General features: G+C 46.0%; 1 protein-coding gene across 2 annotated transcripts in view; it reads right to left on the bottom strand.

Annotated features, from left to right (window-relative positions):
• Vps26a (VPS26, retromer complex component A) overlaps positions 1-15,015 on the bottom strand; it is a 34,616-nt gene extending 19,601 nt beyond the window's left edge. The window contains exons 1-2 of one of the 2 annotated variants that reach the window (XM_045137717.1): positions 14,942-15,015; positions 3,890-4,039 (exon numbers count right to left, since the gene is read on the bottom strand). In XM_045137717.1, coding sequence (XP_044993652.1) covers positions 3,890-4,039; positions 14,942-14,944 — 153 coding nt within the window. In that variant the 5' untranslated portion in view covers positions 14,945-15,015. Of the gene's footprint in view, positions 1-3,889; positions 4,040-14,941 lie in introns of those variants that run through there. The other variant, XM_045137718.1, reaches the window with a different exon arrangement.
• Between the last annotated feature and the right edge of the window lie 396 nt (positions 15,016-15,411).

Raw genomic sequence — 15,411 nt, 5'->3', positions numbered from 1 at the left:
GCAAGGCCACTGAGAAACCCTACTGGAACTGAGCTGATAACCTCCTCAACGTAGACCAGCTAACAGAAAGCTAGAAGAAGCCATTCTGCATGCAGTTCAATGGAGAAATTTCTCAAGAGAGAAATCACCAGTGAAGATACTCAACAGTGGACACTACAAGCCTTGTATTTTGCCAGCCAGGACAAATGAGCCAACGGGTACAAAAGTGGTATGTCTGTCATGGTAGTAACCAACTGCCCTCTAATTGGACTGCAAGCCTGCTCCATGGGAGGGAATACACCCCTGATACTAAAAACCTACAACAGGGGTAGTCATGAGCCCTAGGGGTGTAATGTCTGCAGCTGTCTGCCTAAATGTATATACTACGCTCAACAAACTGCCCAGTAAGCACTTCTCTTAATGTTCATACTCATACATTAATGCTACTCTCACTTTTCTTTTCAGATGGCAGTGACCTTGGGATGACTCAGAAGGCATCAAGGTGCTAGAAAGAAGTGACAGGAGTGCTCAGCACTGCAATATCTCCATCACACCTTCCAAGGCTCAGGGTCCATTGCGGAAGAGGTGGCGCAAGAGCCAAAGGAAGGGTAGGACTCGTTACAACGTGCTCCACCAGACACAAAATGACCTGGATATCCATGACCTCACAGTGCCTGACACTACGTACACTAGACCATTATAATAGGAGGAAAAGATGACGACATCATAATAAAAGAGACATTGAGAGGAGGAGGGGAGATGATGGAAAATGGAGTTTCAAAGGGGAAAGTGGAAGGAAGGAGGGCATTACCATGGGATTTACAATCATGGAAGTTAATAAAAAAAAAAATCCAAACTAAGCGCCAAGCATGGTAGCATACACTTTTAATTCCAGCACTTCAGAGGCAGAAATAGGAGGATCGCTGTGAGTTCAAGGCCACCCTGAGACTACATAGTGAATTCCAGGTCAGCCTAAGCTAGAGTGAGATCCACCTTGAAAAAAAACAAGAAAAAAAAAAACCTAACAAATTATCCTTTTCCATACAAAAATAACATCCAGTGTTTCCTTTTCTTTTGTTAGTGCAGAGTGAACCCCGGGCCCTGCAAAGCACACACTGCAACACTGAACTGCAGCCTCCAGGTTTCCTTCTCGTAACAAGTACTGGCAACATGACTTTGAAAAGCTTTACATTAACACTTCTTAAAAGCCAATTTGCCCAGCATGGTGGTGCACACCTTTAATCCCAGCACTCAGGAGGCAGAGGTAGGAGGATTGCTGTGTGTTCGAGGCCACCCTGAGACTCCATAGTGAATTCCAGGTTAGCCTGGGCTAGAGTGAGACCTTAGCTTGAAAAACCAAGAAGGAAAAAAAAAAAAAACAATTTAGGAGCAAGGCATAGTGGGGCACTCCTGAAATCCCAGCACTCAGGAAGTAGAGGCATGAAGATCAGGTGTTCAAGGCCAGCCTTGGCTAAATGAGACCCTGTGTTTCAAAAACTCAATCAACCAACCAAGAACAAAAGACAATTAGTAGGACCAAGAGCAACAAAAGTCTGATTACTTCTGTTTGTAAACTGTAATGAAATATTCACTCTTGTATGCCCATACCTTATAACCAGTGTTATGTAGTTAATTGTTTTCCAAATTCATATCATAGAAAAAGAAGTGAAAGAACTGTTATATCACCTGGTGGATTATTAAACACTGAAAAAACAGTATTGAAGAATTCTTAATGAGTGGAAGATGTGCATGGCATGTTACATGAAGGAAGCATGGGAAAACTGTATGCAAGTATGATGTCCTTTATAGATTTTGAAACCACAAAAAATTCTTAATACCACTTGCTTGTGGAACAAATGATCATTAGTAATCTTATTTACTTTCAAGCTTTCTTTTTTTGTCCTCTTTCATCCACTTATTTCTTTTATGTTCAGTTTGTATCCTATGCAAATCTATTCTAACATGAGAAGTTACTAGATGTCAAAGCATAAATATACAATAAACAATCCAAATAGCCATACCGCATTATACAAAGCAATGGGCTAGGTAGGGATGAAGTTCAGTGGGTAACTGTTTTTTATTTATTTATATATATATATATATATATTATATATATATTATATATATATTATATATATATATAATATAGTCCTATTTTCCTTATTTATTCATCTACTAATGGACAATTAGGTTAATTTCATAACAGCTACTTTAACATTTCTTTTCATAATCAAGAACACAAGATTAAGTTGGGAGCTGGAGAGATGACTCAGCAGTTAAGGCTCTTGCCTGCAAAGCCTAAGTAAGGACCCAGGTTCAATTCCCCAGTACCCACAAAAAGCCAGATGCACCATGTGGCACATACACTGACTTCATTTGAAATGTTGCAGTGGCTAGAAGCTCTGGCATGCCTACTTTCTCTCTACTACCTCTTTCTCTCAATCTCCCTCAAATAAAATATTTAAAAAGAGTAAGTTGGATCATGTTCCATTGCCTCTAAAACTTACTATGTATATTCCTAGAAAATGGGCATAATTATGAAAAGCAAAAGAATTAAGGTCTCATTCATGGGCTGGAGAGATGGCTTAGCAGTTAAGACACTTGCCTGCAAAGCCAAAGGACCTCGGTTTGATTCCCCAGGACCCACGTAAGCCAGATGTACAAAGTGGCACACGGATCTGGAGTTCGTTTGCAGTGGCTAGAAGCCCTGGTGTGCCCATTCTCTCTCCCAATAAATAAAAGCTTAAAAATAAAAAATAAAAAAAATCATATTCACATTCTATTAGTTATCCCAATAATGTACTTTACCAGCACTTTTCCTTATGTCCAGGAGCCAAGTTCACACATTACAGCTGAGATGTCTTTTTAGCCTCACTTTATTTTTGTTTATTTGGTTTTTGGTTTTTCAAGGCAAGGTCTTACTCTAGCTCAGACTGACCTGGAATTCACTATGTATTCTCAGTGTATCCTCGAACTCACAGCAATACTCCTACCTCTGCCTCCTGAGCGCTGGGATTAAAGATGTGCGCCACTGTGCCTGGCTAGCCTCACTTTGTTTTAAAGACTCCTCCTCTCCTCAGGCCTCTGGTAACTAAAGAGAGGAGTTTCTTGGCATTTTTTTAAAATTTATTTATTTGAGAGCGACAGACAGAGAGAAACAGGCAGAGAGAGAGAAAAAGAGAATGGGCGCGCCAGGGCCCCCAGCCCCTGCGAACGAACTCCAGACGCATGCGCCCCCTTGTGCATCTGGCTAACATGGGTCCTGGGGAATGGAGCCTCGAACCGGGGTCCTTAGGCTTCACAGGCAAGCGCTTAACCGCTAAGCCATCTCTCCAGCCCAGCATTTCTTTTTTTTTTTTATTTTTATTTTTTTATTTTTATTTGAGAGCGACAGACACAGAGAGAAAGGCAGATAGAGGGAGAGAGAGAGAGAATGGGCGCGCCAGGGCTTCCAGCCTCTGCAAACGAACTCCAGACGCGTGCGCCCCCTTGTGCATCTGGCTAATGTGGGACCTGGGGAACCGAGCCTCGAACCAGGGTCCTTAGGCTTCACAGGCAAGCGCTTAACCGCTAAGCCATCTCTCCAGCCCCCAGCTCACTTTTTAAAAATATTTTATTTTCAAGTGGCGGGGGAGAGAAAGGGTGTTCCAGGGCCACTGCAAACGAACTCCAGACACATGCGCCACTTTGTGCATCTGGCTTACATGGGTCCTGAGGAATCAAACCTGGGTCCTTTGGCTTTGCAGGCAAATGCCTTAACTGCTAAGCCATCTCTCCAGCCCAGCATAAGACTCTGTAAAAGTTCAAATCAAGCAAGAATTTTAGTTGCCCTCTGGGGGGCGGGGGGAGGGGGAACATCCTTAATAAAACTATTCAAATTTAGGCACGGCACAGACATTTTTAGACTTACCTTTCCTGAAACAGACTCTCCATCATAGAAGAGGAAATGTTTTTCTATTTTGCCATCTTCAGTTTTCATTTCGGCCATTTTCCTGGTCTCCCCATCATTAAGGACAACATCGATCTCACAAATGGGACCGAAAAAGCCTCCAAGGAAACTCTAAAATAAAAACACTCATAATTAGGGCTGGAGAGATGGCTAAGAGGTTAAGGCACTTGACTGTAAAGCTTTAAGGACCCAGGTTCGATTTCCCATTACCCATGTAAACCAGATGCACAAGGTGGCTGGCACATGAGTCTGGAGTTCGTTTGCAGTGGTAGGAGGCCCTAGCATACCCTCTCTATCTGCCTCTTTCTTCAAAATAAATAAATTTAAAACAAAGATAAAAATAAAAATTTAGGGTTGGAGTGATGGTTTAGCAGTTAAGGCACTTGCCTGCAAAGCCAAAGGACCCAGGTTCAATTCCCCAGGACCCACATTAGCCAGATGCACAAGGGGGCGCAAAAGTGTGTAGAGTTTGTTTGCAGTGGGTAGAGGCCCTGGTGCGCCCATTTTCTCACTCTCTCCCTGTCTCTGTAAATAAATTTTAAAAATCAAAATATTTTTTAATATTTTCAAATACAATTATCATGTTTAGCCAGTGACTGCATTTTGTAATTCAAACCTTAATTACCTTTGTCCTAACTAAAGTCCAACAAACTACAATCTGTGAGTTTACAATGAAATCAAAATACCTATCAAATTCTACATTAAAACTGAACTGGGAGCTGAGTGTGGTGACGCACACCTTTAAACCCAACACTCAGGAGGCAGAGGTAGGAGGACTGCCAAGAATTTGAGGCCACCCTGAGACTACATAGTGATTTCCAGGTCAGCTTGGACCAGTGGGAGACCCTATTTTGAAAAGCAAAAAAAAAAAAAACCTGAACTGGGCTGGCATGATGACACACACCTTTAATCCCAGCACTCGGTAGAGGGATCACCATGAGTTTGAGGCCACCCTGAGACTAGATAGTGAATTCCAGGTCAGCTTGAGCTAGAATGAGATCCTACCTGGGGTGGAGAGGGAGGGGGAAGAGCTCAGGTGTGGTGACTCATGGCCTTTAGTCCCACCACTGGGGAGACAGAGGTAGGAGAATGGCTGTGAGTTGGAGGCCAGTCTGAAACTACATAGTGAATTCCAGGTCAGCCTGGGCCTCATACCCTCATTTTTACACAGCTGAGCAATCTCACTTCCAGACCTTATATTTTACTGCCAAGAAACCCTTAAGCAATGCTGTAATTTCAGTAAATTCTTTGATTACAAAATGTACCTATTTTGTCCCTCCCCCAGCCCTGTGGTTGACTCCCCCAAGCCTTCGCTCCTGTTGCTGCTGTGCGCTCCCAAGCTTTCAGGGAACCTCTCCTGCCTCTGACTTCCAGCTTGAAGTCGGCGGACTGAGATTACAGTAGCTCACCGTGGCCTCTGGTTTGTTTGTTAATTTTTTTTTTAACTTTTGTTAACAGGCAGAGAGAGACAGACAGATTGGGCACGGCAGGACCTCCACCGCTGCAAACAAGCTCCAGATGCGTGAGCCACCTTTGTGCACCTGGCTTCACATAAGTACTGGGGAATCAAACCTGGGTCTTTAGGCTCAGCAGGCAAGTGCCTTGGCCACCAAATCATCTATCCCGCCTGAAAATTATCTTTTTTTTTGGTTTTTCGAGGTAGGGTCTCACTCTAGCTCAGGCTGACCTAGAATTCACTATGTAATATCAGTGGCCACAAACTCGTGGCAATCCTCCTACCTCTGCTTCCCAAGTGCTGGAATTAAAGGTGTGTGTCACCATGCTAGGCTTTGGAAATTATCTTTCATTAGGCCTCTATGAGATTCTTCCATCTTAGAAGTATTTGTACAATACAGATTATTCTTTCAAGCCAAGTAATTTATTATTTATTACAATGTATTACTTAACCTTTTATTAAAATAATGTACTACTCACTGTAAAATTGATTGCTACGTTAGGTCTAAATAGAACATTACAATAGATAAACCCTTTGAAGCTGGGTGTGGTGTCGCATATTACACAGTGAATTTCAGGTCAGCCTGGGCTAGAATGAAACCAGCCAGGGGAGGTGGCACTCAAGCGGCATAGGAGGATCACCATAAATTCAAGGCCAATCTGGGACTACAGAGCGAGTTCCAGGTCAGCCTGGGCTAGAGTGTGAACCTGTTCAGAAAAAGCAAACTAGCCAGGTGTGGTGGCGCACATCTTTAATCCCAGCACTCATGAGGCAGAGGTAGGAGGATCGCCACGAGTTCGAGGCCACTCTGAGAATACATAGTGAATTCCAGGTCAGCCTGGGTTAGAGCGAACTTACTCTGAAAAACTAAAAAGAAAAAACAAACAAAAATCTCTGTAAACTTGCCAAAGAAAATGTATAGCCTTGTTCTGTAAATCCTGACTATGACAGAAACACAATGACCAATTGCTTATCAACAGCAAAATACATGAACTGGCAATGTATTGACCAGCAATGAGCAGACACCACTAATGATTTTGACGTTAGATGCAACAACAGATCGTATTGTCAATGATGACAGTGTTCTAATCTTTTCAAAAATTTTACATGGAGGCCGGGCATGGTGGCACATGCCTTTAATCCCAGCACTCGGGAGGCAGAGGTAGGAAGATCATTGTGAGTTCCAGGCCACCCTGAGACTCCATAGTGAATTCCAGGTCAGCCTGGGCTAGGGTGAAACCCTACCTCAAAAAACCAAAAAAATAAAAATAAAAATTTCACATGGAACCCGGCTGTGGTGGTACAGGCCATTAATCCCAGTACTTAGGAGCCAGAGGTAGGAGCATCACCATGAGTTTGAAACCATCCTGAGACTACATAGTGAATTCCAGGTCAGCCTGGGCTAGAATGAAATCCTGCCTTGGAAAAAAAAAAAAAAACCCAAAAAAAGAAAATTTACATGGGCTAGAGAGACAGCAATTGCCTGCAAAGCCTAAGGACCCAAGTTCAACTTCAGACACACAAGGTGGCACATGCATCTGGAGTTTGTTTGCAGTGGCTGGAGACCCTGGCACACCCAATCTCTTTTTCTCCCTCTGTCTCTAATCAATAGCAACTTTTTAAATTTTTTTTTAAATGTACAGACAGAGCTGGATGTGGTGGCTCACAGCTTTAATCCCAGCACTTGGGAGGCAGAGGTAGGAGGATTGCTGAGAGTTGGAGGCCACCCTGAGAATACAGAGTGAATTCCAGATTAATTTGAGCTAGAGCGAGACTCTACCTAGATAAACAAACAAAACAAAAAGTACAGACAGCTGGGCGTGGTGGCACACACCACAGCGCTTAGGAGGATCACCATAAATTCAAGGACACCCTGAGACTACATAGTGATTTTTTGTTTGTTTTGTTTTTTGGTTTTTCGAGGTAGGGTGTCACTCTAGCCCAGGCTGACCTGGAATTCACTATAGAGTCTCGGGGTGGCCTCGAACTTATAAACATATGCATATACATATATAATGTCTGTGTGTCCCTAATAGGGCTTACATTTAGCAGCGTCTATGCAGCTCTGCAGAGACAACAGCACCGAATGATGGGAGCTCTCTATGAAACAGTTTATCAAATTTGCCAGCCTTCGTGTTGTCCTAGAGACCAGCAAAGTACCTTCAGCTACATGACTCAACCTTTGGGTTTCAGACTGACTCACTTCCATTAGGGCTTTTCATGACCCCCAAGCACAAACTGGATTCTCCAAACTTAGGTCACCCTGGCAGACTCTAATGCCTGATTTTTCCACTTAACCTCACACTTGATGAAAACAGACATTTGTCATTTATCCTTTGATCATTGCTGAAGACACACTAAAAGCAGTGTGTGGCACTTATGAGAAGACCTCAAGTACCTGCTGAATGTTGCATTTTCACTATACATACCATTCTAATTACAGAAAATAAGTGGCCGGCACGCCTTTAATCCCAGCACTTGGAGGCAGAGGTAGGAGGATCGCTATGAGCTCAGGCCATCCTGAGACTACATAGTGAGATAGTGAGTTCCAGGTCAGCCTGGGCTAATGTGAAACCCTACCTCAGAAAGAAAGAAGGAAGGAAGGAAGGAAGGAAGGGAGAGAGGGAGGGAGGGAGGGAGGGAGGGAGGGAGGGAAGGAGAAAGAGAGAGAAAGGAAACACTTCAGAAAAAAAAAAAAAAAAGGAAGGAAGGAAGCACACTGACTGAAATCTGTTGATAAGACAGTCCTTGTCCCTGTAAATTATCACAGAAGCAGTAGCCAAGTCTAGGAGTGCAACTTGCTCTTCTCTCTGCTCTCACACAAACTAATAAACTGCCTAAAGCTATATAGGCCACAGGTGATACCATGACCAGATGAGATGTTTTCTCAATGTTGGGCTTGCTTTCTTGTTTTCATTAATCCTATATTAGCAAAAGGGACAATTTAAGTTAATAAAAAAAAATTTTTTTCCAGACGAGTACTTTTTTAACTTTTAAATATTTTATTATTTATTTATTTATTTGCAGACAGAGAGAGAATGGGCGCACCAGGGCCTCCAACCACTGTGAATGAACTCCAGATGCGTAAGCCCCTTGTACATCTGGTTAATGTGGGTCCTGGGGAATCAAACCTGGGTCCTTTGGCTTTGCAGGTAAACGCCTTAACCGCTAAACCATCCCTCCAGCCCCTGGATGAGTACTTTTAACATGATATTTTCATCTTTCTTGGCAACATTACAACCCACTCACCACCCCACTTTTTTTGAGACAGGGTTCCACTCTAACCCAGGCTGACCTGCAACTCACTCTGTAGCCCAGGATGGCCTCAAACTCTCCTATCTCAACTTCCTAAGTAGCAAAAAAAAAAAAAAAAAGAAGAAGAAGAAGAAACAACCTTTGAAAGCATGAAAGACAATGTAGTCAAATGGCTGTGTATTTTAGATGGGGACAGAAAGTCACACACACTAAGAGAGACAATGCCAACTAGCAATGAAGGCAGTAACAAAAGCGCTCCTTCCTGTAACATTCACATTAGCTCACTGCATTACAAATAGAAGGCAAAAATTTCCTCCCCCAATCTGACAACTCCCAAAGCTACTTTAAGGAAAAATAAGATTTGGAAACTAATTGCTTGACAGATAAAATTAAACAGGCGACCTTTTCTGCAAAGGATTTTTTTTTTCTTTTTGAGGCAAGCCCAACAAACTTTTTTTTTTTTTTTTTTTGGTTTGGTTCTGTAAGGTAGGGGGTAAAGCTTCACTCTAGCCCAGGCTGACCTGGAATTCACTATGTAGTCTCAGGTGGCCTCCAACTCACGTTAATTCTACCTCTGCCTCCCCAGAGCTGGGATTAAAGGAGTGCCCACCACGCCCGGCTCCAATGGTTGTATTTCTACAGCAGCCTCCCTTCCTTGCTGGCTCAATGATTTACACGTAGTTGTTAATTAGTAACTGTTAGCTAACTGATTATTTTTTCTACTACACATATCTATAGCCCTTAGGAAAAAAATGTGCTGTTTCAAAACTTACCATCTTCAGCAGGTTTTGACTTTAAGGCTTGTAGTATGAAAGGTCACTAGTTACAAGATGTGGTGGTGCATATATGTAATCCCAGTGCCCCAATCACTGAGGAGGCTGAGGCAGGAGCATCCCATGTTTGAAGGCAACCTGGGCAACTTAGACTGTGGCTCTATTTTTAAAAATGACTCCGTGTGTGCGTGCGTGTGTGCGTGCGCGTGTGTGTGGCTCTGTGTTAGAGCACATGCACAGATGCGTGCGTGTGTGTGTGGCTCTGTGTTAGAGCACATGCACAGGCTCGTGCGTGTGTGTGTGTGTGTAGCTCTGTGTTAGAGCACATGCACAGGCTCGTGTGTGTGTGTGTAGCTCTGTGTTAGAGCACATGCACAGGCGCGTGTGTGTGTGCGCGCGCGTGTGTGTAGCTCTGTGTTAGAGCACATGCACAGGCTCGTGTGTGTGTGTGTGTGTAGCTCTGTGTTAGAGCACATGCACAGGCTCGTGTGTGTGTGGGTGCGTGTGCGTAGCTCTGTGTTAGAGCACATGCACAGGCTCGTGTGTGTGTGTGTGTGCGTGTGTGTAGCTCTGTGTTAGAGCACATGCACAGGCTCGTGTGTGTGTGTGCGTGTGTGTAGCTCTGTGTTAGAGCACATGCACAGGTGTGTGTGTGTGTGTGTAGCTCTGTGTTAGAGCACATGCACAGGCGTGTGTGTGTGTGTGTGTGTGTGTGTAGCTCTGTGTTAGAGCACATGTACAGGCTCGTGTGTGTGTGTGTGTGTGTGCGTGTGTGTAGCTCTGTGTTAGAGCACATGCACAGGCTCGTGTGTGTGCGTGTGTGTAGCTCTGTGTTAGAGCACATGCACAGGCTCGCGTGTGTGCGTGTGTGTAGCTCTGTGTTAGAGCACATGCACAGGCTCGCGTGTGTGTGTATGTGTAGCTCTGTGTTAGAGCACATGCACAGGCTCGTGTGTGTGTGTGTGTGCGTGTGTGTAGCTCTGTGTTAGAGCACATGCACAGGCTCGTGTGTGTGTGTGTGTGAGCGCGCGCGTGTGTGTAGCTCTGTGTTAGAGCACATGCACAGGCGCGTGTGTGTGTGCGCGCACGTGTGTGTAGCTCTGTGTTAGAGCACATGCACAGGCTCGTGTGTGTGTGTGTGTAGCTCTGTGTTAGAGCACATGCACAGGCTCGTGTGTGTGTGTGTGTGTAGCTCTGTGTTAGAGCACATGCACAGGCGTGTGTGTGTGTGTGTGTAGCTCTGTGTTAGAGCACATGCACAGGCTCGTGTGTGTGTGTGTGTGTGTGTGTGTGCGTAGCTCTGTGTTAGAGCACATGCACAGGCTCGTGTGTGTAGCTCTGTGTTAGAGCACATGCACAGGCTCGTGTGTGTGTGTGTGTGTGTGTGTGTGTGTGCGTGTGTAGCTGTGTTAGAGCACATGCACAGGCGCGCGTGTGTGTGTGTGTGTGCGTGTGTGTAGCTCTGTGTTAGAGCACATGCACAGGCTCGTGTGTGTGTGTGTGTGTAGCTCTGTGTTAGAGCACATGCACAGGCGCGCGTGTGTGTGTGTGTGTGCGTGTGTGTAGCTCTGTGTTAGAGCACATGCACAGGCGCGCGTGTGTGCGTAGCTCTGTGTTAGAGCACATGCACAGGAGCATGTGTGTGTGTGTGTAGCTCTGTGTTAGAGCACATGCACAGGCTCGTGTGTGTGTGTGTGTGTGTGTGTGTGCGTGTGTAGCTCTGTGTTAGAGCACATGCACAGGCTCGTGTGTGTGTGTGTGTGTGCGTGTGTGTAGCTCTGTGTTAGAGCACATGCACAGGTGTGTAGCTCTGTGTTAGAGCACATGCACAGGCGTGTGTGTGTGTGTGTGTGTGTGTGTGTAGCTCTGTGTTAGAGCACATGTACAGGCTCGTGTGTGTGTGTGTGTGTGTGCGTGTGTGTAGCTCTGTGTTAGAGCACATGCACAGGCTCGTGTGTGTGCGTGTGTGTAGCTCTGTGTTAGAGCACATGCACAGGCTCGCGTGTGTGTGTGTGTGTAGCTCTGTGTTAGAGCACATGCACAGGCTCGTGTGTGTGTGTGTGCAGCTCTGTGTTAGAGCACATGCACAGGCTCGTGTGTGTGCGTGTGTGTAGCTCTGTGTTAGAGCACATGCACAGGCTCGCGTGTGTGTGTGTGTGTAGCTCTGTGTTAGAGCACATGCACAGGCTCGTGTGTGTGTGTGCGTGTGTGTAGCTCTGTGTTAGAGCACATGCACAGGCTCGTGTGTGTGTGTATGTGTAGCTCTGTGTTAGAGCACATGCACAGGCTCGTGTGTGTGTGTGTGTGTGAGCGCGCGCGTGTGTGTAGCTCTGTGTTAGAGCACATGCACAGGCGCGTGTGTGTGTGCGCGCGCGTGTGTGTAGCTCTGTGTTAGAGCACATGCACAGGCTCGTGTGTGTGTGTGTGTGTGTGTGTGTGCGCGTAGCTCTGTGTTAGAGCACATGCACAGGCGCGTGTGTGTGTGCGCGCGCGTGTGCGTAGCTCTGTGTTAGAGCACATGCACAGGCTCCAGTCCTCACGGTCTTAAAGAAACCAGAAACACTCACCGGATGAGTAGCACAAACCTGTCACTAATGCTTCCCACTGCTGCTTTTCTGGTTATTGTATGGTTCAAATTTGAGTTTGTAGGCTGGGCTTGTGGGCTTCTGCCTATAATCCCAGGACCACTAAGCCATCTCTCCACCCCACACATAGGGTTTTTAACACAAAGCTGCAGTTGGGATTTGAAAGCTGACATTTAAAGATCAAACAATAGGGCTGGAGGTAGGGCTTAATGGCTAATGCACCTGCCTGCAGAGCCTAACGATCTGAGTTCCATTCCCACAAAAACCTGAAGCACAAGCTAGAACATGCTCCTGCAGTTTGTTTGCAGTGGCTTGTGGGCCCATTCTATCAGCCCCCCTCTCTCTCACTTAACAATCAATTAATAAATTGGTTAATGTTAACATCTGATAAATCCATTTAAAAACAAACCAAAAACCTCTTTTCATATAATTTTCTAAATTTTTTATTTATTTGCAAGCAGAGAAAGAGGGAATGGACGCATCAGGGGCTCCAGCACCTGCAAAGAGACTCCAGATGCAAGTGCCAGTTTGTGCACCTGGCCTCATGTGAGTACTGGAGAATCGAACTCAGATCGTTATGCTTTGCAGGTAAGCACCTTAAAACACTGAACAATCTCTCCAGCACCTTTCAAATACTCTTTTTAACAAATTTATTTGAGAGCGAGAATGGGCATGCCAGGGCCTCCAGCCACTACAAACGAACTCCAGATGCGTGTGCCCCCTTGTGCATCTGGCTTACATTGGTCCTGGAGAGTCAAACCAGGATCCTTTGGCTTTGCAGGCAAGTGTCTTAACTGCTAAACCAACAATCCAGTCCCCTTCAAATAATTCTTAAACCATATCGATCATCTAGCAAACTTACATGTGGGTACATTAAAAGTTTTAGCGCTCACTGAAGAAATTTTTCATTGACTTGTAGAAGCAAAGAAAAAAAAAAAAAAAAGGTTAAGGTGAGGCGTAAATGAAGGCTCTCAAAACTTATTCACTCAGCCCACAATGAAAAAGCAAATCCTCACACACATAAACAACTCTGTGTACATTCAATATTTTAAAGCTTTATAACTTCACTTATGTTTGATGAGTAACTTGGAAATAAAAATATATTGCTCTTGAACCTAATTCAGAAAGCTTAGGAAAAGTACTAATTACAAACATAAGCGAAGCCTGGCATGCTGGCCCACTCCTTTAATCCCAGCACTCGGGAGGCAGGGTTAGGAGGATCAGCATGAGTTCAAGACCGCCCTGAGACTCCATAGTGAATTCCAGGTCAGCCTGTGCTAGAGCAAGACCCTACCTCGAAAACAAACAAGAAAAATATATATAAGCCAAAACTTAAGAGGGCTGGGAGCTCTAAAGATGGTTCAGTGATTGGAGACACATTGGCAGCAGCAAGAGGCCCATTGTCATTCTCTCTCTCTCTCTCTCTCTCTCTCTCTCAAGTAAGTACAATAAAAGTATTTTTTAGGGCTGAAGAGATGGCTTAGCCATTAAGACACTTGTCTGCAAAGCCAAAGGACCCAGATTCAAGCCAGGTGTGGTAGCGCACATCTTTAATCCCAGCACTCGGGAGGCAGAGGTAGGAGGATCATTGTGAGTTCGAGGCCACCCTGAGACTACAAAGTGAATTCAAGTCAGGCTGGGCTAGAGTGAGACCCTATCTCAAAAACCAAAAAAAAAAAAAGGAAATAATTTTTTTAAATATTTTTAAATAAAAAAAGTTCCAGTTGCAGTCAGGTTCTCACTGCTGGCAGAAAACACCTGGCCAAGAGTACTTGTGGGGGGGAAAAAGGGTTATTTTGGCTAACAGACTCAAGGGGACGCTCCATGACGGCAGAAGAAAACGATGGAATTAACAGAGGGTGGACAACAGTAACAAGGGAGTGTGTCAAACAGTGGCAAGGGGAAACTGGCTATAATACCCATAGGCCCACCCCCAACAAGACACTGTCTCCAGGAGGCTTTAATTACAAATTGCCATCAGCCGGGGCCGTAGCATTCAGAAGTAAGTTTAGGGGGGACACCTGCATCAAACCATCACAGTACCCTTTTCAAATTAGTCAATCCTCTAACTCACTGATGGGCAAGGACACCCAATTAATTCCTTCTCTATACTTATGACAACTGTAATCTCCCTTTTAATTTGCACAAATATTTATACTGCCTTGTTTACTTCGTAGACTTTAAACTACAAGAGACCAAGCAGTTTTGCCCACCGCGCTTGAGTGTACATAAATATTTTGCTAAATTTAAAATTAAAAAAAGCTTAAGAATGACCACGGTCAATGACATTCCGAGTTATTTAATAAAATCAACGTAAATATATATATATATGTATATGAATCTGACTATGTGCAACAGCACCATGCATGCCTATCCACTGTGGTTTAAAAGCTTTAGTTCCCTCCTCCGGTGCCCCGTGGCCATTTCGACATCCCCAAAGCGTCCCAGAGTGGTCGAAGGCGTTTGGAGAAACGCGTCCCTCGTGGGCCGCCGTCCCCCATTCTACAAGTGTCAACATCCCGCGTCCTCCGGGAAACCACAGCGTGGCCACCAGACCTCAATGGAGCCCGGAGTTGAGCAGACTCGTGACAGCACCGAGGAGGTGGACCGCAGAGTCCAGGAAGCAGGGGTGGCGGGGCGGGGGAGGGAGGAAGGAAGGAAGGAAGGAAGGATTCCCGTGTGGACGCGAGGCTCGTCCCGCAGGCACCGGCACCCAGCCGCCGCCCACAGCCGGCGGAGGAACGGCGGCCCGGGGCTCCGACACGGCCCGGCAGAGGTGCTCGGGCCCTGCCGACGCCGACGCCGACGCCGGGGCCGCCCTCCTTCCCTCCCGCCCGCCCCTGTCTCTCTCTACCACCACCACCCCGGCTCCGGGACACGCCGACAGGCCTGAGCCCGGCTTCCTCCGCCCGCTCCCGCAGCCCGTCCCCCGCCGCGCACTCACCATTGTCGCAGCCGCCGCCGCCGCGCCCCTCGGAACTCGCAGCGTACGCTCCCTCCGCCGCGGAGCCGCGTCACGTGACCTCGGCCCGCGCGCGCCACGTGACCGCCCCCTTCCCCTTCGCGCCAGCTCCCGCCCCAAGGCCGTTTGGAGGCGGGGCTTCGCGGGCCCGCCCTTTCCGCGAGGGGCGGGGTCTCGCCGGTGACGTCAGGCGCTGGGCGTGGCCGGGCGGGAGGAGGTGATTCCCGGGGCTCCGGGCTGGGCGCTGTGGAGCTCCTCCCTCCGGCACACCCCTTTCCCCCTGCAAGTTTGTGGGAGTCGGAGGAAGAAAGGTTGGAGGGGAGGTGTAAATGATGGATGTTGCCAAAACCCACCCCTCGCAGAGCTGCTCTCTTTTTAAAAATTTATTTTTCAAAAAAAAAACTTAAAAAAAGAAAAAATAAATAAAAGCAACAAAAGATAATAAAATAAAA

The sequence above is a fragment of the Jaculus jaculus genome, chromosome 18, assembly GCF_020740685.1.
Source record: "Jaculus jaculus isolate mJacJac1 chromosome 18, mJacJac1.mat.Y.cur, whole genome shotgun sequence".
Classification (NCBI taxonomy): domain Eukaryota; kingdom Metazoa; phylum Chordata; class Mammalia; order Rodentia; family Dipodidae; genus Jaculus; species Jaculus jaculus.
This window is presented reverse-complemented; position numbering and strand designations above follow the sequence as displayed.